General features: G+C 40.3%; 1 protein-coding gene across 2 annotated transcripts in view; it reads left to right on the top strand.

Annotated features, from left to right (window-relative positions):
- The window catches only part of FERMT1 (FERM domain containing kindlin 1), a 59,301-nt gene extending 34,842 nt beyond the window's left edge, over positions 1-24,459 (top strand). The window contains exons 8-15 of one of the 2 annotated variants that reach the window (XM_059037624.2): positions 76-207; positions 2,104-2,153; positions 14,097-14,221; positions 14,976-15,082; positions 16,547-16,768; positions 17,383-17,507; positions 18,570-18,711; positions 22,057-24,459. In XM_059037624.2, coding sequence (XP_058893607.1) covers positions 76-207; positions 2,104-2,153; positions 14,097-14,221; positions 14,976-15,082; positions 16,547-16,768; positions 17,383-17,507; positions 18,570-18,711; positions 22,057-22,230 — 1,077 coding nt within the window. In that variant the 3' untranslated portion in view covers positions 22,231-24,459. The remainder of the gene's footprint in view (positions 1-75; positions 208-2,103; positions 2,154-14,096; positions 14,222-14,975; positions 15,083-16,546; positions 16,769-17,382; positions 17,508-18,569; positions 18,712-22,056) is intronic. The other variant, XM_059037625.2, reaches the window with a different exon arrangement.
- Positions 24,460-27,496: the final 3,037 nt, after the last annotated feature.

The following is a 27,496-nucleotide window of genomic DNA, read 5'->3' on the forward strand; positions in this document are numbered from 1 at the left end:
TTGTCTTCAAAGAAGAAATGGCTGATGGATTCCCTTGTGTTTATAACATTCCTAAAACCTCTGTTTTTGTTGTAGTATCACATTAGCAAACTGTCGTTGTCTACTGAAATACAGGATTTTACAAATGAGTCTGAGGTCGATGAAGTAGAAGCAGCACTTTCTAATTTGGAAGTGACCCTGGAAGGTGGAAAAGCAGACAACACTTTGGTATGAATTTTTCTGATAACTCGGAATTGTGGCTTTGCTCTGACTGATTGACAAACATAGATGAGGTTTTTTTATTATTATAAATAAGGGAATATTTTGTCTGATTTTGAAAAAAAAAGAAAATGCTCTCTTCATCTGACAAACTTAAACCTAGCAAAAACTGACTAGCTTTTCTCAGGTCGCTCTGTAAGAGACGGTAAGGCATTTTCATCACTCTCAATGACAATTCTTTCATATTGTAATACTTCTTAAAAATAAGCTAGCTTGTATGAGGGAAAGACTGCTGAGGGCTCCATTTCACTAGTGTGGAACATGAATTGACCCTTTAACTTAAGTCTAGAAGAATGAGGTAGCTGTGAAAGTAAAGAAACCATATGATCTGTTGACTTAGTCATACATTTCAACCGGGCGAGATTGGACATTGTAAAAAGTTCCTGAACCTTTTGACTTTAGTAAATAAAGAAAAACGCTCCAGTAAAACATAAAGAAATAACACTGTTTTATCATCTTTATTGCTCCTTATCCAGGAAATGTGGCTGAATGTCCGCTTTATAATTGCAATGCCCCTCCTTGTTTGATTCATTCATTGGGAGCCACTCTTTTGTTTAACTTCTTCAGTCGTTAGTTTAATCACATAGAATCAGAGAGGTAGAGTTATTGTAATTGGCTATAAATAGTAATAGATAAAAATGGGTCATTATATAGTTTTGTATTTAATGTATGTTCTATTATGGTTAAATTCCTTAAAATAGGAAATTGGTATCATGCCAAAGCAAATACTTCATACAAACTGAATTCCCAGGTTCTGTAGAGATTCAGGCCCTGAATCACATTTGTTAGAGACATGGGCCCCATGAAATTGGACTTCTCTTTTGTCTACATCCTCCACTAAATACTTACAATGGAAAAGTCATCCTTCTTTGAATAAATAAAAAATTCCCTTCTCACCTCCCTCAGTATTTTTATTTGATGCCAAACAATAGTCTTTTCAGTTTGAAAAAAGGCACCAACCTACACTGCGGAATGAACTTTGAACGAGATTCCGTCTGAGAGTTTAATCAGTGAACTGGATATAGCAAGACTTATCCACTCTGATGTAAACATTGTAAAATATTTTGTTTATACATAAAAGTAGTAGTTTTTTAAAATAAATTTATTTATTTTATTTATTTATTTTTGGCTGCGTTCGGTCTTCATTGCTGCACGCAGGCTTTCTCTAGTTGCAGCTAGCAGGGGCTACTCTTCATCGCGGTATGCAGGTTTCTCATTGCGGAGGCTTCTCTTGTTGAGTAGCATGAGCTCTAGGCGCGCGGGCTTCAGTAGTTGTGGCACGTGGGCTCAGTAGTTGTGGTGCACGGGCTTAGTTGCTCTGCGGCATGTGGGATCTTCCCGGATCAGAGCTCTAACCCGTGTCCCCTGCATTGGCAGGTTGATTCTTAACCACTGCACCACCAGGGAAGCCCCAAATTAGTAGTTTCTAACTCAAATTTTTAACTTGAATGATAGTGTGTGGTAGTTTTATAAATCTTTTTTCATTTGTGTAATATATGACACAGAAAAGTAAAAAATACAAAAACGTACAGCTTAACAAATTAGTATTAATTTATCACCCGAGTCACCACCCAAATCAAGAACTAGAACTTTACCAGTCACCCCAGAAGCCCCACATGTGCCCGATCCCAGTCCTAACCCTCCCCCACCTCACTCCCAAGGTAACAATTGGAAATGTAGCTGGTGTGAATGAGGAAAAGAGTTTTTCAATTTATTTAGTTTTAATTAATTCTAATGTAAATAGCTACACATGGCGGGTGGCTACAGTGTGGGAGAGTGCAGGTACAGAGTGTCAGCACCACCTATCTAATTACTGCTTGTCAAATGTTATCTGCTTTTCCTCAGGAGGACATTACTGATATCCCTAAACTTGCAGATAATCTCAGATTATTTAGGTAAGTCACCCTTGAAGAGGAAAGAAGTTACACAAAATCTTGCAGGTAAAGAGTCTAGGAGTTTAAATTGAACATCCATTAGGCAGGTTCATGGTTCAAAGGTAAGAGCATGAGCTTTGGCATCAGGCAATGGATGGAGTCCTAGCTCCACTATGCACACCAGCTGGGTGACCTCAGGCAATGTCCTATGTCCCTGAGCCTCAGTTTCCTGATCTATAAAGTGGGGATATACCTCCCCTTAGGCTTGTTGGGAGAATTAAATTAAATTATGCATATGAAGCATTGAGCATGGTGCCTGGCTCATTAAATGGTGGTGTAAACACAGCTGGTGTCAGTGATACTGAACACATATGCCAGACTGGAATTCCTTCTATGGTCCACCTGCTCAGGACTCCCACACTATTTTTTTTGTGTGTGTGGTACGCGGGCCTCTCACCACTGTGGCCTTTCCCGTTGCAGAGCACAGGCTCCGGATGCACAGGGCCAGCGGCCAAGGCCCACGGGCCCAGATGCTCCGCAGCATGTGGGACCTTCCCAGACCGGGGCACGAACCCGTGTCCCCTGCACTGGCAGGCGGACCCTCAACCACTGCGCCACCAGGGAAGCCCTCTCACACTATTTGAAAGCTCTTTCATGGTTTAAAAATCAGTTGTCTCTAGAACTTTGATCCTGGGCTTATAGAGAGTAGTCACCTTAGTTTATCTACCTTCGCCTGTTAAAGTATTTCTGATAAACTCCCCAGTCACCTCAGGTCAATCTGAAACTTAAAAAGGCAGAGAAGTTTTTTACCTTCTTCATGGAAAGAAAGGGCTGCCACATTTGTGATGGTGCCAAGGTGGGTTAGGATGAAAGGAGTAGGGTTCCTTTGAAGTTCTATCAGTTACTTTATGGTTTGTTGACTTTTCTTAACAAGCTGACACTTCACTGAGTCAGTTGGCTTGAAAAAGAAAGTCACTTTTTTTAACGTATGATGCAAAGAAAGACTTGGAAAGAATGAACAATGAATCAGCTATAAATGAGAAACAAACATCCGAAGGTAACAATATTTGTCACTGGGTTTCTACAAGATTTTTTTTTAGTGTGATTTTAGCAGATGGTTCCAAACAATAGGGTCATTCATTTAACTTCTGTGGCATAAATAGTTGCAACCATGCATATTGTTATAGTCAGAGCTACAGAAAAAAATAATAATTTGAATCCACAAATATATCTTAATAAATTATTAATAATTGTTCTTAAAAGAAATTCAGTTGCCATTTTCTCTATATAGAGCAAATTGAGCTCTTCACAAACCAAATGATGACAGTATTCTTCCTATAGATGTTTTTGATGAAGGAAACGATATCCTGAAACTAAGCCCGGCATCGGTATCACTTTAGGGTGATTATTATGCTAAAACTCACAAAGTTGTCCTCATATTTCACCAGTGGACACTTTATCTACCAAAGGTTTCAAGGCATTGAATGTAATATATAATATGGTTTCTGGAAGAAAAAAATAAAGGAGGAAGGGAGGGGGTATGAAACAGAAAAGGAGAAGGGAAGGTAGGAAATATGTTGGAGAGTGGAGCTCTGCTACTAGTGGGTGTGTGACCCTTATAGACCCTTCATTTCTCTGGGCCTCCTTTCCTCATCAGGAGAAGAGCATTGAACTAACCCTTTGATTTTTAATTTTGTTTTTCTTTGACAGTGAAGCTCTTTTTTTTTCCCCTAAACCACATCTATTGAACCACTATATAAATAGAGGCCTACACTTCCTAGCTACATGGCCTCTGATCTGATGCAAATCTCAGTCTCACTATAAATTCATTTGAATGTTGGGTAAGATGAAAAGAATTGTCAATACAAAGTTGATCTTGAAGTGAGACTGGGAAATCTCAGCTTGCAGGAAATGAAAAGGGAACTATTTCTACAAATGAAGCTTCAGCTGCACAGGGGGATTTGGCCATGAACATTGGTTCTCATGGCTCAGAGCTGGGATTTTAATCCTCACACAGGATTCAAGGTGGGGTTGCCTCCTGTAAGGCTGTGAGCCAGGACTGAAGCTGCTGCCTAAAGTCAGAAACTTGCAAGAGCTTCCTTCTCTGCTTAACAGGGAGTAGAAAAACTGCCCATCAGTTGAAGGAAGAATAAGTTCATCCTTGCATAGAGTGCTGTGTGGGGAGATGAAATGTCTCTTGAAAAGTCAGAGCCAAGGTCTGTGCCACACACAGATGTAGATCTAAATTTAAATGTCTTACACGATAAGAGAATTCTGAAAAATAAAACACAAACTGGTCCAGAACCACAAAAGCTATGAAACCCTAGCAAATGTAATTGCAAAAATACTTGGAGGGAAATATTCACAATCTAGTATGTGTGGGCCTTCTACAGAAAAGAGCAACACCCCCAAAACAAACAAACAAACAAACAACCTCCCAATAAAAATTACTAACCATGGGAGTTCATGAACCACCATAAAGAAAAGTCAGTAGGCCCAGTAGATAAGAGAATTAGCCATTCTAATAATTTTAGGTAATAGAACAATCTGAAGAAACCATAAAATGAGTATATTTAGAATCATTAAGTACATTGAAAGGTAAAAATTTTAATGAAAGGCAATATTAGAAACTAAAAAAGAAAAATATAGTCATAGAAATTTAAAATTGAATACATGTATTAAACATCAAGTTCAAAACACAAAGAGAGGACTTAGAAAGGTAGAAGTGGAAGATACGGTATAAGTAGAATGAGAAGGTTCAACTAGGAGTTTCAGAAGTAAAAAAAGGGGGAGAAGCAAACATTCCAAAGAGAATGGTTATTTTCCATAATTGTCAAAGACAAACTCCTTAAATTCAGGAATCACAAATCCCAACAAAATAAATCAGTTTAAACGTACATCTTGGTATGGCCAACCATTGGTAGTCTTTAAAGTCAAAGAGAAAAGATAGATTTCCTAAAAAGGAAAAACAGTTCTTGTTGGCTGGAAGATATCTTGAAAGGGCTAAGAGAAGATAACAATCAATCTAGAACTTTATGCCCAATCTCTCAAGATTTTACTTGCTACAAACCCTTAAATATAAATCAGGCAAGATACAATCCTAATAGTCGATTACATATTTAACAAAAACAATGATTTATCCCCAAACTGTAAGCTATAACCCCTTTTGGAGAGACTACCTTGGAATAAATGGCTCCATAGCAGGGTTATAGGGAGAGGTTACAAATAAAACTCATTCATGGAGTCATTCATAATCAAGTTACTGTAGTAAAGAAGTTCCAGTCAGACATACCTAACGTGCTATAGAAGACTGTCAGTGTGATTTAGTTCATAAATATGAGACTCTTAAATTTCATAGAATCTTTACAGTATTTTTAAAGAGATGGAGGGAGACCACGAAAATCTTTAGTGCTACTCTAAGGCTCACTGGTTATCACATGCAAAATTACCGGTAAGAGTTATACTTTAAAAAATAAAAAAGTTAGGGACTTCCCTGGTGGCTCAGTGGTTAAGAACCCACCTGCCAATGCAGGGGACATGGGTTCAATCCCTGGTCTGGGTAGATCCCACATGCCACAGAACAACTAAGCCCAAGAGCCACAACTACTGGGCCTGCATGCTGCAACTACTGAAGCCCATGCACCTAGAGCCCGTGTTCTGCAATGAGAAGTCACTGCAATGAGAAGCCCGCTACCGCAACGAAGAGTAGCCCATGCTCACCACAACTAGAGAACACCTGCACACAGCAACGAAGACCCAACGCAGCCAAAAAACAGAAGCTCCAAATCTGTGACCTTTCTGTGATGATAAGTGGCCATTAGTAGTGAGCCTTCATATACTTTCAAAATAATAAATGCACTTAATCTGGAATTTAGGAAAAGGTGATTGTAAAATGAGTGAAAAAATAACCAGTTTTTGAAAGATATTAATGCTGTGAAGAGAACATTTGGGGTTTTGGGGTTGTTGTTTTTTTTTAACATCTTTATTGCAGTATAATTGCTTTACAATGGTGTGTTAATTTCTGCTTTATAACAAAGTGAATCAGTTATACATATACATATGTTCCCAAATCTCTTCCGTCTTGCATCTCCCTCCCTCCCACACTCCCTATCCCACCCCTCTAGGTGGTCACAAAGCACCAAGCTGATCTCCCTGTGCTATGTGGCTGCTTCCCACTAGCTATCTATTTTATGTTTGGTAGTGTATATATATCCATGCCACTGTCTCACTTTGTCACAGCTTACCCTTCCCCCTCCCCATATCCTCAAGTCCATTCTCTAGTAGGTCTGTGTCTTTATTCCCATCTTACCCCTAGATTCTTCATGACCTTCTTTTTTTTTTTTAATTCGATTCCATATATACGTGGTAGCATATGGTATTTGTTTTGCTCTTTCTGACTTACTTCACTCTGTATGACAGACTCTAGGTCCATCCACCTCACTACAAATATCTCAATTTAGTTTCTTTTTTATGGCTGAGTAATATCCCATTGTATATATGTGCCACATCTTCTTTATCCATTCATCCAATGATGGACACTTAGGTTGCTTCCATGTCCTGGATACTGTAAAAAGAGCTGCAATGAACATTTTGGCACATGACTCTTTTTGAATTATGGTTTTATCAGGGTATATACCCAGTAGTGGGATTGCGGGGTCATATGGTAGTTCTATTTTTAGTTTTTTAAGGAACCTCCATACTCTTCTCCATAGTGGCTGTATCAATTTACATTCCCACCAACAGTGCAAGAGGGTTCCCTTTTCTCCACACCCTCTCCAGCATTTATTGTTTGCAGATTTTCTGATGATGGCCATTCTGACCAGTGTGAGGTGATACATCAATGTAGTTTTGCTTTGCATTTCTCTAATGATTAGTGATGTTGAGCATTCTTTCATGTGTTTGTTGGCAATCTGTATATCTTCTTTGGAGAAATGTCTATTTAGGTCTTCTGCACTTTTTTTGATTGGGTTGTTTGTTTTTTTCTTATTGAGCTGCATGAGCTGCTTGTAAATCTTGGACATTAATCCTTTGTCAGTTGCTTCATTTGCAAATATTTTCTCCCATTCTGAGGGTTGTCTTTTGGTCTTGTTTATGGTATCCTTTGCTGTGCAAAAGCTTTTAAGTTTCATTAGGTCCCATTTGTTTATCTTTGTTTTTATTTCCATTCCTCTAGGAGGTGGGTCAAAAAGGATCTTGCTGTGATTTATGTCATAGAGTGTTCTGCCTATGTTTTCCTCTAAGAGTTTGATAGTGTCTGGCCTTACATTTAGGTCTTTAATCCATTTTGAGTTTATTTTATTTATGGTTATGGTGTTAGGGAGTGTTCTAATTTCATACTTTTACATGTACCTGTCCAGTTTTCCCAGCACCACTTATTGAAGAGGCTGTCTTTTCTCCACTGTATATTCTTGCCTTTCTTATCAAAGATAAGGTGACCATATGTGTGTGTGTTTACCTCTGGGCTTTCTATCCTGTTCCATTTATCTATATTTCTGTTTTTGTGCCAGCACCATACTGCTTTGATTGCTGTAGCTTTGTAGTATAGTCTGATGTCAGGGAGCCTGATTCCTCTAGCTCCATTCTTTGTTCTCAAGATTGCTTTGGCTATTCGGGGTCTTTTGTGTTTCCATACAAATTGTGAAATTTTTTGTTCTAGTTCTGTAAAAAATGCCAATGGTAGTTTCATAGGGATTGCATTGACTCTGTAGATTGCTTTGGGTAGTAGAGTCATTTTCACAATATTGATTCTTCCAATCCAAGAACATGGTATATCTCTCCATCTATTTGTATCATCTTTAATTTCTTTCATCAGTGTCATAATTTTCTGCATACAGGTCTTTTGTCTCCTTAGGTAAGTTTATTCCTAGATATTTTATTCTTTTTGTTGCAGTGGTAAATGGGAGTGTTTTCTTAATTTCACTTTCAGATTTTTCATCATTAGTGTACAGGAATGTCAGAGATTTCTGTGCATTAATTTTGTATCCTGCTACTTTACCAAATTCATTGATTAGCTCTAGTAGTTTTCTGGTAGCATCTTTAGGATTCTCTATGTAGAGTATCAAGTCGTCTGCAAAGAATGACAGCTTTACTTCTTCTTTTCTGATTTGGATTCCTTTTATTTCTTTTTCTTCTCTGATTGCTGTGCCTAGAACTTCCAAAACTAGGTTGAATAATATAATAGTGGTGAGAGTGAGCAACCTTGTCTTTTTCCTGATCATAGTGGCAATGGTTTCACTTTTTCACCATTGAGGACAGTGTTGGCTGTATGTTTGTCATATATGGCCTTTATAATGTTGAGGAAAGTTCCCTCTATGCCTACTTTCTGCAGGGTTTTTATCATAAATGGTTGTTGAATTTTGTTGAAAGCTTTCTCTGCATCTATTGAGATGATCATATGGTTTTTCTCCTTCCATTTGTTAAAATGGTGTATCATGTTGATTTATTTCTATATATTGAAGAATCCTTGCATTCCTGGAATACACCCAACTAGATCATTTTATATGATCCTTTTAATGTGCTGTTGGATTCTGTTTGCTAGTATTTTGTTGAGGATTTTTGCATCTATGTTCATCAGTGATATTGGCCTGTAGTTTTCTTTCTTTGTGACATCTTTGTCTGGTTTTGGTATCAGGGTGATGGTGGCCTCGTAGAATGAGTTTGAGAGTGTTCCTCCCTCTGCTAAATTTTGGAAGATTTTGAGAAAGATAGGTGTTTGCTCTTCTCTAAATGTTTGATAGAATTCACCTGTGAAGCCATCTGGTCCTGGGCTTTTGTTTGTTGGAAGATTTTTAATCACAGTTAAAATCTCAGTGCTTGTCATTGGTCTGTTCATATTTTCTATTTCTTCCTGGTTCAGTCTCTGCAGGTGCTGTCTACAAGAGACCCACTTCAGACCTAGGGACACATACAGACTGAAAGTGAGGGGATGGAAAAAGATATTCCATGCAAATAGAAATCAAAAGAAAGCTGAAGTAGCAATTCTCATATCAGACAAAATAGACGTTAAAATAAAGACTATTACAAGAGACAAAAAGGGCACTACATAATGATCAAGGGATCAATCCAAGAGGAAGATATAACAATTGTAAATATTTATGCACCCAACATAGGAGCACCTCAATACATAAGGCAAATGCTAACAGCCATAAAAGGGGAAATTGACAGTAACACAATCATAGTAGGGGACTTTAAAACCCCACTTTCACCAATGGACAGATCATCCAAAATGAAAACAAATAAGGAAACACAAGCTTTAAATGATACATTACAGAAGATGCACTTAATTGATATTTATAAGACATTCCATCCAAAAACAACAGAATACACATTTTTCTCAACTGCTCATGGAACATTCTCCAGGATAGATCACATCTTGGGTCACAAATCAAGCCTTGGTAAATTTAAGAAAATTGAAATCATATCGAGTATCTTTTCCGACCACAACACTATGAGACTAGAAATCAATTACAGGAAAATATCTGTAAAAAATACAAACACATCGAGGCTAAACAACACACTCCTTAATAACGAAGTGATCACTGAAGAAATCAAAGAGGAAATCAAAAAATACTTAGAAACAAATGACAATGGAGACACGACGACCCAAAACCTATGGGATGCAGCAAAACCACTTCTCAGAGGGAAGTTTAGAGCAATACAATCCTACCTTAAGAAACAGAAAACATCTCAAATAAACAACCTAACGTTGCACCTAAAGCAATTAGAGAAAGAAGAACAAAATAACCCCAAATTTAGCAGAAGGAAAGAAATCATAAAGATCAGATCAGAAAGAAATGAAAAAGAAATGAAGGAAACGATAGCAAAGATCAATAAAACTAAAAGCTGGTTCTTTGAGAAGATAAACAAAATTGATAAACCATTAGCCAGACTCATCAAGAAAAAAAGGGAGAAGACTCAAATTAATAGATTTAGAAATGAAAAAGGAGAAGTAACAACTGACACTGTGGAAATACAAAGGATCATGAGAGATTACTACAAGCAACTGTATGCCAATAAAATGGACAACCTGGAAGAAATGGACAAATTCTTAGAAACGCACAACCTTCTGAGACTGAACCAGGAAGAAATAGAAAATATGAACAGACCAATGACAAGCACTGAGATTGTAACTGTGATTTAAAATCTTCCAACAAACAGAAGCCCAGGACCAGATGGCTTCACCAGCGAATTCTATCAAACATTTAGAGAAGAGTTAACACCTATCCTCCTCAAAATCTTCCAAAATATAGCAGAGGGAGGAACACTCCCAAACTCATTCTACGAGGCCACCATCACCCTGATACCAAAACCAGACAAAGATGTCACAAAGAAAGAAAACTACAGGCCAATATCACTGATGAACATAGATGCAAAAATCCTCAACAAAATACTAGTAAACAGAATCCAACAGCACATTAAAAGGATCATATACCATGATCAATGGGGTTTATTCCAGTAATGCAATGATTCTTCCATATATGTGCAAATCAATCAATGTGATACACCATATTAACAAATTGAAGGAGAAAAACCATATGATCATCTCAATAGATGCAGAGAAAGCTTTCAACAAAATTCAACACCCATTTATGATAAAAACCCTGCAGAAAGTAGGCATAGAGGGAACTTTCCTCAACATAATAAAGGCCATATATGACAAACCCACAGCCAACATCATCCTCAATGGTGAAAAACTGAAACCATTTTCAATAAGATCAGGAACAAGACAAGGTTGCCCACTCTCACCACTCTTATCCAACCTAGTTTTGGAAGTTCTAGGCACAGCAGTCAGAGAAGAAAAAGAAATAAAAGGAATCCAAATCGGAAAAGAAGAAGTAAAGCTGTCACTGTTTGCAGATGACATGATACTATACATAGAGAATCCTCAGGATGCTACCAGAAAACTACTAGAGTTAATCAATGAATTCGGTAAAGTAGCAGGATACAAAATTAATGCACAGAAATCTCTGGCATTCTTATACACTAATGATGAAAAATCTGAGAGTAAAATTAAGAAAACACTTCCATTTACCATTGCAACAAAAAGAATAAAATATCTTGGAAGAAATCTACCTAAGGAGACAAAAGACCTGTATGCAAAAACTTATAAGACACTGATGAAAGAAATTAAAGATGATACATATGTATATATTCATATACATATACATACCACATCTTCTTTATCTGTTCATTTGTTGATGAACGCTTTGGTTGTTTCCATATCTTGGCAATAAATAATGCCACAGTGAACATAAAGGCATATATATCTTTTCAAATTAGTGTTCTTGTATTTTATGGATAAATACCCAGAAATGAAATTGTGGGGTTATATGGTAGTTCTATTCCTAATTTTTTGAAGAATCTCCATATTGTTTTCCATGGTGGCTATTCTGGTTTGCATTCCTACCAAAGCATATAAGGGTTCCCTTTTCTCCGCAACCTCACCAATACTTGTTATTTCTTGTATTTTTTATAATAGCCAATCTAACAGGCATGAGATGATTTTAACCTTGTAGTTTTGATTTGCATTTCCCTAATAATTAGTGATGTTTAACATCTTTTCATGTACCTGTTGGCCACTTGTATGTCTTTGGAAAAATGTCTATTCAGCTCCTCTGCCTGGTTTTTAATTGAGTTGTTTGTTTTTTGTTGTTGTTGAGTTGTATGAGCTCTTTGTATATTTTGGATATTAACGCAACATAAGCATACTGCCTATGTTTTCTTCTAGTAGTTTATGGTTTTAGGTATGGTTAAGACTTACATTCAAGTCTTTAATCCATTTTGAGTTTTTTTTGTGTATGTTGTGAGATGGTGATCTTGTTTCATTTTTTGCCTGTAGCGGTCCAGTTTTTCCAACACCATTTATTGAAGAGACTATTCTTTCTCCATTGTATGTACTTTGCACCTTTGTCATAAATTAATTGTCCATAACTGCATGGGTTTTTCTGCCAATACCATGCTATTTTGATTACTATGGCTTTGTGATTTAGTTTAAAATCAGGGAGTGTGATACCTCCAGCTTTGTTTTTTCATTTGTTTGTTTGTTTTTTGTTTTGTTTCATTTTGTTTTGTTTTGTTTTCCCCCTTCATATTGCTTTTTGCTATTCAGTCTTTTGTGGTTCCATATAGACTTTAGAATTTTTTATTCTATTTCTGTGAAAAATGTCTTTGGGATTTTGTTAGGGATTGCATATAATGTGTAGATTGCTTTAAGTAATATGGACATTTTAACAATGTTAATTCTTCCAATTCATGAGCATGGAGTATCTTTCCATTTATTTGTGTCTTCTCCAATTTTTTTCAACAGTGTCATCTAGTTTTCAGTGTACAAAAAACTGTCTCATTCTTGTGTGCACCATTCCCCACCCAGCCACCTTCTCCACTCCTCCTTCCCTTCCCTGCCTCAGCCTCTGAAACATTATTAGTTTTGGGGATATGCAAAAGCAGCTGGAGAATGAACCAACTTGGAAGAAAATAGTAGAGAGAATTTAAGATCTTTTGATACTCATAAAGTCCAGTTAAAATAGAGAAGCAGAGTTTCATTCTTAATTCTGAATAGAAATATTTAGATGCCTAGAACTAAACTGAGACTTCACTGTCTTTTGGTTGTAGGCTGTGTCTTTAGATTTTATTTTGAAAATATTAACTTTGGAGAATCTGATTCTTAGACAAGCAATCTTTTAAATATGTTCCTTAGAATTATACTACCTACAACTCTCAACATGATAAATACTATTTTATTGTAGTGATTTTCTAAATCCTAGAAATATTAACTGCATATAATGTTTTTCAACTTTATTGTGTGATTGCTATATAATAATCTCCTGTAATACATTGGTTTTTTAATGACCATCTTCTCCCTTATCCTGGTGTTAAGGATAGTACATTTGTAGCTAATGAAAGACTAGTACTGACATGTTAAAAGACTTACCCCAAATTATATATGAGTGCAGTTAAGCCCAAGCTTCCTCTCTTCCTCTGTTCTTGAATGCAGAAATCTACCCCTCAGACATGAGATACCCTGATGCACCCCCAAGGCTGGGATTGTTCCACTGAACCACATACAATTCCTATTACCTTTTCTCTGTCCATCTGTATCCCCTTCCCTACTCCCCAGCTTGATCTCTTGTTTTCTATTTTGAATGACCCAGCTGAGGCCTGCCATTGGCACTGCCAACCTGGTCTAGCCCAGAGTACAAAGTTTTCTGGCCCCAACGGATATCATGGTTGGAGATCTTCCCCCAAAATATTTTTTAATTGAAGTATAGTTGATTTACAATGTTGTCCCAAAATATTTTTAATAAGAGTAGAGTCTATGTAGATTAGCTATAGATTTTGGTGATTTCCATGGCTCACTAAGAATTTTCTTGTGGTTTCTCATAAGGGTCAAGAGGAAAGTACAGAAAAGTACCTTTATATCTGATTTTTATGTCTGATAATCTGAAGATTGTGTTGTCTGTATAGACAGCTTTTTCAGATTCAAGAATTAAACTGAAATTTTAGATGTCACCAGATTCATGGATGTTTCTCACATCATCATAGTAATAATAATAATAATTTGTTGAGAACTTCAGTTTGCCAGGTACCTTATAGAGATTACCTCTTTCCATCCTCACAAAAGCCCTGTGAACTGGAGGCTGATACTCTCCCATCACACAGAAGCAGTACATGTGGCCCAGACAGATGAAGCAGTACATGTGACCCAGGGCCACACATTTATACAGTAGCAGAGCCAGAGCGTAGCCCCAGGTGGTCTAGCTCCTGAGATTTTGTGTTAACTTCTGCAACTCATATCAAAACCCCATTTTCAGTTTTTAGAAATGAGTTAGCAATTTGAAAATTATTTTTAAAAATACAGAGGATGTTGTTTCAAAGGTCCCTAGAGCATTTTGATCCACTTGAATTTGCAATGTGTCCTACATTTCTGGATGCTTTTTCAAATGCTTACTTTACTTTAATTTGCAGGACCAAGAAGCTAATATTAAAAGCTTTCAAACAATATTGGTTCGTCTTTAAAGACACGTCTATAGCCTACTTTAAAAATAAGGAACTTGAACAAGGAGAACCAGTAGAAAAACTAAATCTTAGAGGTAAGAGGGTCCAATATCTTGTTATGGCTTGTCACGGTCCAGCAAGCGGATGAAAGCCAAGACTCCCACCGGTGAAGCAGGTTCACTCCCAGAGGAACCTCTTATGTTACAGGTTGTCAGTGACCGCCTGCCTGCAGCTCCTCCTTGAAACATGGACCTGAAATGCAAACCAGTGAATGGTTATTTGTGTTATGCTGTCCCTTCTTTCCCAGTGTGTCCAAGTCTCTGAAGTGGTGGTAATTGGTGTCATAAACGTAGTACATGAGATATTGTTGGATCCTGAAAAGCGCTCTGAATTCCAAAACAGTTATGTCTAATTCAGTATCACTTTTGTGCCTGATTTCTGAAAGTGGCTGTGAGTGTACTGGTAACTCCATTAACTAAAAATTTAATTAACTAGTGCATTCAATTCCCTTATCATTGTGACAATCAGAGGATTCCCTCTGCTTTAATTCATTTCAAAGCTTATATTCAATCATTGATTATATGAGTTAGAATAGCCAAATCAACCTGACAAATGAATTCAACTGATGATTATTTAAGAAATCCATAAAATAAATATTTTTATTTATCCATGTTATGTTCATAACTTATCTAGTTATCCTTTAATTAATGTTATCAGCCTCCTCCTCAGTTTTTCAGAAGAGAACCAAACCTGAGAAACTTATGTTCAAAGTCTTTATTTTAGATGCACATCTGATATTTGTCTAAGATCTCTCAGAACTCAGTTCGGTCCTTGCCTTTTATCATTCAGGCTGTGAAGTTGTGCCAGATGTAAATGTAGCAGGGAGAAAATTTGGAATCAAGTTATTAATCCCAGTTGCTGATGGTATGAATGAAGTATATCTGAGATGTGACCATGTAAGTAAAACCACAAAAATGGTAAGTCACTTCACCTTTATTAAGCCTCAGGACAAACCATCTCAGGTGTTTTCTCAAATGAGAGCACTCATCAGTCAGCTATTGCTTTGTAACAAACAATCACAAAAATCACAAAGACACATACCAATAAACTTTCTGTAGGTGGGCTGGGGATTGAGTGATCCAGGCATCTGGGCAGATCTGCTTCAAGCCATCCATCTGGCTCGGCTGTCTCCTTATCGCAGGTTGAGCTCATGGGATTTATTCTGGGTCCCAGGCTGCCTGGGGAGGAGGCTCTTCTCATAGTGATGGCAGAAGTGCCAGAGGGCAACTGGGAACATGTGAGACCTCCTAAATCTTAAGCTTGCAGTCAATCGGTAGGTACACTGTCATTTCCACCCATGCTCCATTGACTAAAGCACATCCATGGCGTGGCCCAAAGTCAAGAGATGGGAAATTACACTCTGGCTCTGGTGGGAGGGACTGTAAAATTACATGGCAAGAGGTGTGGTTGCTAGGAGGGTGAAGATTGAAGCCAGTGATTCAGTGAACCACACCTACTGTTGCCCTGAAGAATTAATTCGATTCTTCACATGCATCCCCTTGGCTTCTGGGACCACTCCCCTTTGCTCCCTGAGGTAACAAATGAGCACAGACATTAAAGAACAATAGAAGCCACCACTAACTGGTTCAGCACCACCAATGGACCTGATTCCTACCATGGGATTAGAATCTTTACTAAGGATAGGCCATGGGAGAAATAATATGAGGAGTCAGTTAATGATTTTTCCTCATTTTCTTCTGTCATAGAGATAAGATGTGATATGAAAATGGAAATATGTGTCAAGGACGCTATGGGGTAGTTTGGGTTTTCAACTGTCTGTGTCCCATGGAGCTCCTTTGTGTCCTTGGTTCTTTTTTTTTTTTTTTTTTTTTTTAGTTTATTTGGTTGCATCGGGTCTTAGTTGCGGCAGGCAGGCTCCTTAGTTGCAGCTCATCAGCTCCTTAGTTACAGCACATGGGCTCCTTAGCTGTGGCTCGCAGGCTCCTTAGTTGAGGCATGAAAACTCTTAGTTGCAGCATGCATGTGGGATCTAGTTCCCTGACCAGGGATCGAACCCAGGCCACTGCATTGGGAGCATGGAGTTTTATCCACTGCACCACCAGGGAAGTCCCTCCTTGGTTCGTCTTTAAATGCAAAGTTCCCTGCACGGAATTTCTTAAAGTTGACATTCATATTCTCTAGCCCCGTGGTATCTAGAAACTCAGCACAGGACTCAAAAGCTCTCATTGGACTTTAAATTACGTGGTACAGCCAGTCTGAATGTGTGCCACTTCATATCTTCCCTTGCTGGGAAGGTGACGGTTTTGTATCATAGAGATGAAAGCTCAGGTCCTGCTCTCTTCCCAGCATGGCTGCTTTGCATTTGAACTTACTTCTCAGCTCTCTGGTGTTTGCTGCAGGAGAGTCAGTATGCCCAGTGGATGGCTGCCTGCATCTTGGCATCAAAGGGCAAAACCATGGCGGACAGCTCCTACCAGCCAGAGGTCCTTAACATCCTTTCATTTCTGAGGATGAAAAACCGGAACTCAGCATCTCAGGTGGCTTCCGGTCTTGAAAACATGGATATGAACCCGGAATGTTTTGTGTCACCTAGGTGTGCAAAAAAGCACAAGTCTAAACAGGTACTGCTAATCTGGTTGGGGTGATTATTTGCAGCAAATTCTGTATTTTCTGAAATAAAATAAATAATTAAAATGACTGAGATCATCATCATGAAAAATCAGCTGATGGGGAAATTTGACTGTGAACTGGGTATTAGATGATATTAAGAAATTATTGTGAATTTTGTTAGCAGTGACTATACTGCTAACTGAACATGGCAATATTCTCAGAATAAACCTAATTTAAAAATAATGATTTAGTCCCCACAAATTAAAATTTTAAGTTATGCTTCCATAAGAGTGGGTTGAAAGTTACAAAGATAAACTGATTCAAGTAGAACCATTGTCCATGGAGACCACAGACCCCAGAAAGAAGAACTCAGGACTCTTCATCTACATAAAGCTTAGATACTTATGTGTTGGTCCATCTTCCTGTTTCTCTGCAGTGATTTGCATGTATTATAGAAAGAGAGAGAGAGGGTGAATGAATGAATGAATGGGAGGAATTGTCTTTGTGGAGCTGTAGTTGGGCCTTGCATTCATTCTTCTCGTTGGGGACTCGGGGCTAACGGGATGATTGCTGTAGAGAGTCAGTGCCTGCTAAGGAGAATTTGACATCTCCCACTTCTGCTTAGCTGGCAGCCCGCATCCTGGAAGCCCATCAGAACGTGGCCCAGATGCCCCTGGTCGAAGCCAAGCTGCAGTTCATTCAGGCATGGCAGTCTCTACCTGAATTCGGCCTCACCTACTACCTTGTCAGGTGATTACAATGCTCACTTGCCTCTCTCACTTTCTGTTCAATTTTAAGTGGTTTCATGGAGCCCAGTTTATTCTCATTTGGTCTAGAATGTAGAACTCTTTTTTTTTTTTTAATTTTAGAATACTGTCCTTTCACAAATGGCCCAAACACTTTTGGCTGCTCATGATAATCTTCCATACCTCTGTTCACAGTGCCTACCAGGTCTCTCTGCTTCTCCTGGGTCCCCTAAGTTTTCAACTTAGCAGCAAGAGTGATCCTTTTAAGATCTCAGTCAAACCACATCAGGCCTTTGCTCACCACCATCTGAAGACATTGTGTCACACTCAGAGTAAGAGCCAAATCCTTACAGTGGCCTTACACGACCTTAGTGCTGGAATTTCACATCCTCTCCCCTCCTTCACTGTGCCCAGCCACACTGGCCTCCTAGCAGGGCCTTGAGCCTGAGGAAAAAAAAAAAAACTCTGGCTTTCGCACTGACTGTGCCCTCTGCCTAAGATACTTTTTCCCCAGATATCCACATGGCTCACTCCCTCACAGACATTAGTTCTTTGATCAAATCTCCCTTCTCACTGAGATCTTCCCTCTTGATTTAAAATTGTAACAACCTCATTGCCAATATTCCCTGTCCCACTTCTGTGCCTTATCCTCCTTTATGACCTTATCTGGCATGTATATTTCACTTATTCATGACCCTCTCCCCCAACTAGAACACAAGCTGCATGAGGTCAGGAATCTTCTGTCTGTTTAGGTCACTGCTGTATTCCCAGCGCCTAGAAGTGTACCTAGCATACACAGTTGGTGCTAATTTGAATTAACTGACTTGACTGCCTCTTATTTTGCTTTCCTCTGATGTCAATTTCACTTAAATAATGTCTGCAGGACAGCCTACTCTCCAGCCTTTATATTCTATCCTAATAAAAATGCCCTTCTATCGAAAGTTAATCCCTCATTGTCTGTTCTTCAGAAATGATTTGAAATGTTGGTATTATCTTTAAGAAGTTGTATGTGAATGAACATCATATTACAGGAAGCAGTTACATATTTTAATTATTTTTTTTTCAGATTTAAAGGAAGCAAGAAAGATGACATTCTGGGAGTTTCATATAACAGGTTGATTAGAATCGATGCAGCCACTGGGATTCCAATTACAACATGGAGATTTACAAATATGAAACAGTGGAATGTAAACTGGGAAATCCGGCAGGTAAAGTGAAAGTTTTTGGTACATTCAGCATTGAGCCTATAAATGTGTGTTCCCTCAGAACTGCAGCTTATTTTGATTTTAAGAAGGTGTTATTACACTTAGAACTCAGAAACCACAAGCATGTGGTAATTGTCTGCTAAAATAATCACATGCAGTTCTGGGCAGTTTCCTAGCAAGCACAGACCAAATGCTTTTGAATTATCACAAGTTGGCTTAGTCTTCATACAGACAGACTCTAAAATTGCTGAGCACTTTGATTTATTTCATTGAACTCAGTGTATGATTATGTAAGATTTAGGCTGATAATTACTTAGCTGAAACTACCTGAGATGTAAATATCATACAAAATAAATACAAAACAGGCGTCATCTGACTGGCTGCCAAGAGATGTAACTGGTTGAGAACTCAGAGGCTCAACTGCCCACCTGGAGAGCATTCCAGTCCCAAAGGAGAAAAGTATCAGAGAAGCCAGCGAGGTACACAGGGGTCATGGAGGAAACTTAGCCTCTGGGTTCAGGAGCCCTCAGCCCCCATCATCTCCAACCTAGGAACCAGGTCAGGCCATGTCTGCATCACAGGACATGCTAGACCAAGTCAGACACACCTGAGTGTCCTGATGATTTAAAACATTCTGCTGTTGCTGATATAGGATCTTTACCGCATTCCTTTGGCATTCCCATTTTTCCAGTATAAAGCTGTCAATGTAGAGCGAGGAAAAAAGACTCACATTTTTCTTTTTCTAAGAACCATGGATTCCTCTCAGCAGGGCTGTTGACCATCTGGACTTATTTGCAGAACAATGTTCTGAGATTAGATGGCCTCTAAGGCAGTGACTCAAAAACCTTGTACCCTCAAGGCCATGTAAATCTGACTCTGGGAAATGCAAATCAAAACTACAATGAGGTACCACCTCACTCACACCAGTCAGAATGGCCATCACTAAAAACTATAAATTACAAATACTGCAGAGGATGTGGAGAAAAGGGAACCCTCCTACACTGTTAGTGGGAATGTAAGTTGGTACAGCCGCTATGGAAAACAGTATGGAGGTTCCTCAGAAAACTAAAAATAGAATTACCATATGATCCAGCAATCCCACTCCTGGACATATATCCTGACAAAACTCTTAATTCAAAAAGATATATGCACCCCTATGTTCATAGCAGCACTATTCACAATAGCCAAGATATGGAAACAACCTAAATGTCCATCAACAGATGAATGGACAAAGAAGATGTGGTACCTAGGTACAATGGAATACTACTCAGCTATAAAAAAGAACAAAATAATGCCTTTTGCAGCAACATGGATGCAGCCTGAGATTATCATACTAAGTGAAGTAAGTCAGAAAGAGAAAAACAAATACCATATGATATCACTTATATGCAGAATCTAAAATATGACACAAATGAACCTATCTACAAAACAGAAACAGACTCACGAACACAGAGAACAGACTGGTCGTTGCCAAGGGGGAGAAGATTGGGGGAGGGGTGGAGTGGGAGGTTGGGGTTAGCAGATGTAAGCTTTTATATATAGAATGGATAAACAAGGTCCTATTGTATAGGATATGGAGAACTATATTCAATATCTTATGGTGAACCATAATGGAAAAGAATATTTTAAAAAGAATGTATATGTGTATAACTGAATCACTTTGCTGTACAGCAGAAGTTAACACAACATTGTAAATCAACTACAACTTGAAAAAAAAAGAAATGATCCAACTGTGCACCTTAAATAGGTCTGTTTATTATACATCGGTTATACCTCAATAACACTGTTTGGAAAAAAGAAATCTGACTCTGGGAATTACTGAGATCAGTGATTCTTTTTTTGTTTGTTTTTAAAATAACATTTATTTTTTAAAAGTTAACATGTGCATAATACGAAACCAAAAAACACAAGAAGCAAAAAACAGTCATCCATAATCATAAGCAGTTTACCGTTTGATGTGTCCTTCTAGGTCTCATTTGTGTATCTATACAACTAAGCATCCATTTTCATATAAGTAAGATCATACAGTTATGTACTGTGCTTTTTCAGACATCAGGAATATTTACCATTTCAAAGTCCCAAAGCTATTTGAGTATTTTGATAACCAAGAATACACTACACCAACTCAATCTACAAGGAAAAAAATGTAATTCTGCCTTTCTTGGCAATAAAAATTTGATAAAAGACAAAAATGGCAACAGGCCTCTAGATAAAGATATTGGTAGAGTTATGATTAAAATACTACATTCCCTTAATGTTCCATTGAATGAGACAGAAATCAAAATATACATACGAACACGAGCTAGTCCTGACGTACATTTCTCAGAGACGGTTTAACAATTCCATATCCAAGATGCTGCTTTTTTTTATCAGTTGTAACAAAGATATTTACCAATTGGTTAATTCACTAGCTCTACTTTTAATCATACATTGTCACCTCAGGACATCTAAAAAGCTTAGATGTTGCAAAATAAAGAATGAGCCTTGCAAAAGACCTTTGCTGGTGTGTACTATTGAACATTTCAATTTATCCATTACTCTATATGTTACATGCCTTTGGTTTAACTTTACTGTATATATTATGTACATACTGGACAAATGGGTCCTAATTTTATAATATCTAGTCTCTAGATATTAAAGGGGTTGCCAAAGTAAGACAAAAGTAGAGTTAGTAAACTAACACATTTTGTACACTTTGTGTTAAAATTCATTGAAAGGCCGTCTTCTGAAAAGGACCTTTGGAAATGAAATTGTAAATCACATCTAAGTGACACATGTGCCTGTACTCACCCACTGTTGGATGATGAAAAGAAGTAATTGGGAGAAATGAAGGGTTCTAGACTAGAATGTTTCTGTGTAGATCAGTGATTCTTAAAGGTCCCCAGCTGATTCCAGTGGGCAGCCAAGGTGGAGAACGGGTCAAGCTTCAGTTTCTTCCAGTGTTAGAGTTTATGACTACCAGCTGGGAAGGAGTGAGGGCTGTGGCTGTAGGAAAATTCACGTGGGCCTTTTCCTCTCCACTAAAAAATCTGCAAATCACTCTGCCCCTCCACACAGGGAGTGCTTAGACAGTTCTTTCATCTAAAGAGCCAGACAGGAAGTATCTTTTGTGTTGAGCGTTAGAATGCTTTGCCAGGTGTGCAGCAAAGCTGACACCACAAGAGGGCGCCCAGAGAGCAGAGACGTTTTCTGTAAGCTTTGATGCAAGCGGTGAGTTTTGCAGGGTTTGGGGAAACCCATCTGTCAGCACCTCAGCAGTCCTCAGCTCTGGGACCATCTCCAGCCAAGCGGCTTCTTTCTCATTCGTCCTTGTCAGAGCTTAAGCATACCTGTGCCTTCCTCTTCCAGGTGGCGATCGAATTTGACCAGAACGTCTCCATCGCATTCACCTGCCTGAGTGCGGATTGCAAAGTCGTGCATGAGTACATCGGCGGCTACATTTTCCTGTCCACCCGCTCCAAGGACCAGAATGAAACGCTCGATGAGGACCTGTTCCACAAGTTGACGGGCGGCCAGGAGTGAGCAGAGCAGGCCTGCTGGGCCTACACAGAGGGCGGGCCTACCCGGACGTTGGGTCAACGGCCTGCACCATGTGTACATTCCAGGCTGACAGCGTATATTCACCACCGGACACCCAGACCCTCGCCTCATTTGCAGCACCCTGCCTAGCACGTCCCTCTCCTCGCTCTGCCCTCTGCTACCCGCTGTGGAAGGGGCCTCAGTTAACCTCTTCTGTAACGCGGGGCGGAAGAGAGGACCCTGCTCGGCATTACTCTAAGGCTCCGCGTGTAGCTATGACCTGCAGAACCTGCAAGTGCATGGCTAGAAGCTGTCCGTGTGCTTATTTGCTTTGTTGCTAAGTCACAGGAAAGACAGGTTAAAAGCACATATAGCAAAGACAAATCTTATTCCCCAAACTCAGGTATGAAAAGAAATATGTCTTTCCTTAACAGAAGTGCCTTTAACTACCATCTTGTGAAATGGCATAGGGAACCCCTGAATACACTTCTGTCCTGTAGGTCAAAGTCTGGGGGTGAAGGTCTGGGGAAAGGTGGGGTTACCTGGTACCGGTTGGCAACAAGGAGTCAGAGTAGTGGCCCTCAGTGTCATTAGTCCTGAGTGACATCTGCCAAGGTGACCATTGACCCATCTGGTCTTGAACATTGGTTACTGCCCCACCTGCAAGTCCCATTCCATTCCTGGGGATCCTTCAGCCAGGATCAAAGGGGATCCCTTAAATCCTTCTAAAGACACAGGGGTTCAGGGAAACCCATTCCTCAAACCCACTCCATGTCTCAACAGCTTCTCCTCTGGGTTGGGGCTCAGGAAGATGGGCTCAGTTCTCTCTTCATAAAAACCACCTCCCAGGATCAAGGCTTCCATTGAGGTCTCCATCCCAACCAGTCAGGGAGAGAAGAACAGGACACAGGGCAGCCCCGTCCCCAAAGACCACCAAATTAAGGGCTCTCAGCTTCCCCAGGGGCTTCTGTCTACTTAGGGCCTTTGGCTGGTCTCTGGGGTAGGGAAGCCTTGCTCTTATCACTACCCAGTGTTCTGGATTTGTGTCTGTTTATATGGCTCACGGCCTTTCCCCTAAAGGCCTTTGGCTTTGTAAATCAAAAGCCGATAATGGACCTTTTTTTTTTCTCTACTTTTTGCTCTGTTGTCTCTGCCTTGAGACGTGAATGTGGGCTAATTAACAGCTGCCTCAATTGTCATTTTCTGTTTTGGTTCATCAGTGTTGGGAGGAGTGAGTTTTAAGAAGGTAAAAAGCAGTACTGGGGTTAGAGGGAAATAGCAGATGTATTTTATTATGTTTTTATAAATATTCTCCTGTCACACAAAGGATGTGGGTTGCAAGGGTAAGGCTGAGACCCTGTTTCCATTTTGAAGTTCTTTTAGGATGCAAACCTCAGGGGGCCTGGCTGGACTTCAGATGCCCAAAAACATTGGCTGTTGCTTTATTTCCTAACAAAACTGTTTGAGAAGAGAGATCTCTGAAATTCTGGGGGCCACCTCGAGACAGCCTTGGCTGGGGACCCTTGGGCCCTGAGCCAGAAGCTGTCACTGGAAATTCCTCTTTCAGCCTCTCCTTAGAGGTGAATGTTAGTGAAGAATCTTGAGGCAACACCTGAATGTCAGGCCCAGCTTAAAGCCTGGATGTGGCTCGGGCACTTGGAAAATCTGGTCCATGTCAAAAAGAACTGAGTTTGAAACGCTTTGTACAGAAACCAGTGCCAAGTGAACTGCATTGAACTTGGTGGTCATTTCTCCATAATCCTGGGCTCCATTATTTTAGAACCTAGCTGGGCCCGACATTAAAATAATGCTCCTTGATGTCACAGTTTACCTGTCTGCTGTCAAATGCAGCTCTGCCTGATTTACCAAAGCTAAACCTTTGGTTCAACCTTCTTCCTTAGCTTTTCCTGGTTGTCTGACATTTCCATGAAGACACTCAAAAGAGTTGACCAGTTTAACCAGACTTTCAGGGGAGCATTTCTTCCACAACTCCACAGCCACATCCCAGAGGAATAAACAAGCATGGCAGGAAAACCTTAAGCACTGCTATTCCAAAGAGCAACTTAAGGACATTTTTTTACATTGGGTCACCTGACTTCCTATGATGAAATTTGAAATTAATGTGTGCCTTTCAGCCCTGTTTGATTTCTTATCTATAGTACATGGGGAAGTCTGCATTTTTTTGTGTATTTTATATGACTTTTTAAATTAAAAGGTTTATATGGATTTGAATATGGTCTAGTTGTATCCTCTCCAGTCTGTTGCCTCTAAAAAGGTGAATATTTTCTCCATTATGAAAAAGGAGTGCAACTTTCAGGTTTAACAATTGCTTTTCCTCACAATTCCAATATCTGAGCTATTCTCTGCAGTGAGATTGACTTAGAAACCTCACTTAACCACTGGTTTCAACTCTTTTGTCATTGACTGTCACTAGATTTCCTGACATATCATGAGCTCTTTTTATCCGGGTCTACCTTTTGGAAAAAGCACCATAGAGCAAAAAAATAGCCAGAGGCAGAGGGGCATCAGAGGGCCTCTGATTTGATGACCACATGTCATGGGCACATCTTTGGTTTAGTGATAGATGGTCCATAGGGTTAGGAATGTGTAGTTTTTAGATATCCCTTCATGCAATTCTTTTGTTTTAATTTAACTGCAGTTGATTTACAATATTGTATTAGTTTCAGGTGTACAGATTCTTATCCATTAGAGGTTATTACAAGACATTGAATATAGTTCCATGTGCTATATAACACTTTGTGCAATTCTTACATCAACCCACAGGGAGCAGAAATGGCTTGCCTTCTCATTTCACAAAGGAGAAACCAGGCTCCGAAGGTGAAGTAACTTGCCCAACGTAACACCAAGAGTAAGCAGTGGAACCAAGATTCAGAGCCAGGTCTTAACTCCCGAGACCACTGAGCTTAACTCAGCAAACACCACCCTTCCATTTCCAGCCCTGCTCAGCCTTGAACTGCCTGCCCCACCCCCAGCCCCAAGGCAGGCCTCTCCTGAGCTCAGTGTCCCCATGTCACACACCGGTTGGGGAGGGCCAGGGAAGTCAGAGGATTGGCTGCCACAGAGGAGCTGGGGAGGTGCAGGTGGATCAAAAAGGTCTGGGAGGGCTTCCCTGGTGGCACAGTGGTTAAGAATCTGCCTGCCAATTCAGGGGACACGGGTCCAAGCCCTGGTCCGGGAAGATCCCACGTGCCATGGAGCAACCAAGCCCGTGTGCCACAACTACTGAGCCTGCGCTCTAGAGCCCGTGAGCCACAACTACTGAGCCCGTGTGCCACAACTACTGAAGCCCGCATGCCTAGAGCCCGTGCTCCGCAACAAAGAGTAGCGCCCACTCGTCACAACTAGAGAAAGCCCAGGTGCAGCAATGAAGACCCAACGCAGCCAAAAGTAAATTAATTAGTTTTTTAAAAAAAGGTCTGGGAGCCAGAGCAGTGGGTATTTTGATTCTGGGAAAGTTTCATTTTCAATCCCATGGTCGAAAAAGTAAACAAATGAGTCTTTCATCTCAAAACTCATCTTTGAGTTGCAGGCACTTGAAGCCAAGACATCCTGCAGTATTTGTTTTCTGAAATTGCTAAAAAAAAAAAAAAAAAGTAATTCACTTGTAAGTAAAGACTTCTTTTTCACTTCAGTACATTCAGCAAAGAGTAAAATAGAAAGGGAGGCTCCCTTCCACGCCTCCAACCTCCCTGAGAGATTCTGCAGTGACAGGAGGAAGGGGAAAAGGCAGGAAAATCATGTGAAATAGTGAAATACATACGAACTATATTCTTTCATTATTTTCCCACATGAACACATGATTTTTATGAAATCACAGGAGATATGATCATGTGAAATAATGCTATATATATATGAATTTTTTTCATTACTTTCCCACACAAACGTGGTTTTCCTGCTTCCTCCTCTCCCTGCCGCCCCACTATCACTCGAGAATCTCTCTGGATGGCAGGGGTGGGAGGGAGCCACCTCCTCTTCTGTTTCACCCCTTTTTCCCCTTCATGCCCCCTTCCTTCGAGAGCCATTGAACCCTGGAAATCCTGGAAAAGCTGAAGGTTAGCACGTCGCCCTTCCTGTGTTCAAGTTTCCCCGTCCCCTTTCTCAACAGCAGGTACCTTCCTGAAGCCGAGTGACGTTACTGAGCTCCATCAAAGAGAACAAAACCAGCCTGCGCATTCTCCCTCCTCACAAATGCCTGCGCTGCCCCGGAGCTCCCACCGGCCTTGGGGTGATGTGTTCTCAGACTTCTTCAGAGCTGAACCCTTTTGCTGAGTAAAAGGTCAGATCCCAGTGAATTAAGCCACCCTTAAGCCCAGAGCTCCATGGAAGCCACTTCACATAACACCAGATCAGACGATTTAGAAACAGCCTCCGGGAGCCTCCCCACATTTGCCCAAACATCCGTGTTGCATGAAGACCCAGTTCCCTCAGAAGAGCCCCTATGAATGCACGTAAGCAGAATGGGAAGGTGAGGTTTCTCTTCAGGCTCACTAATGCTCCTCACTAACAACTGTTGAAGAGATTTTCAACTAAATGAATTTACTTCCTTCTGACTCGCCATGTGACCTTGAAGACCCATAATTCCCCAGCAGGCCTCAGTTTCTCCAGTCGTTACAGAGGAAAAATCCCACAGCCCCTCCTTCTCAGGGGACCCCCACTGACGGTGCTGTCCTGTCCAGGAACCCAGCAGGATGTTGTTTCTCTTCTTGGGCCAGTGAGTTGGGAGGCGGGGCCCCTGGCTGCTCTCTGAGATCCCTGGGATGCGGGAACTGCCCAGGGAAGAGGCGGAGCCCTTTGTGAAGTGACCCAGGGCCTCAGGGGAGGGGAGGGCCCAAAGCCCAAGCCTGTGTCCTCTGACTCAAGGGATGTGTCATCAGGGTCCTTGTTGACCGCAAGCAGGGCCCATGACAGGGAAGCAGGGAAGGCTAATGAGGTTCTAGAAGGGAACAAAATTCTGTATATATATCTCCTTGAGAAAAGAGGGCGCGGGGAATGCAACAGAACCTGGGGGGCCCGGGCTCAACAGTAGGGGTTGGTGATGGGATGGCTGGTTTAAGCCCACCACCTGGCTGGTAAAGGAAGCGCCCACTTGTGCCCACTATTGGGAGAGAACAAGGATGCTCTTGCAGGCAACACGATGGAAAGTGGGGGAGCCAGTTCTGGAATAGTCAGGTATCCCAGGAACTGGTCAGGCTTTGGGATGGAGGTCTGATGAGGGGCTTACAAAGGGACCCTAGATATCCGTGCCACC

The sequence above is a fragment of the Kogia breviceps genome, chromosome 14 (genome assembly GCF_026419965.1).
Source record: "Kogia breviceps isolate mKogBre1 chromosome 14, mKogBre1 haplotype 1, whole genome shotgun sequence".
NCBI lineage: Eukaryota > Metazoa > Chordata > Mammalia > Artiodactyla > Physeteridae > Kogia > Kogia breviceps.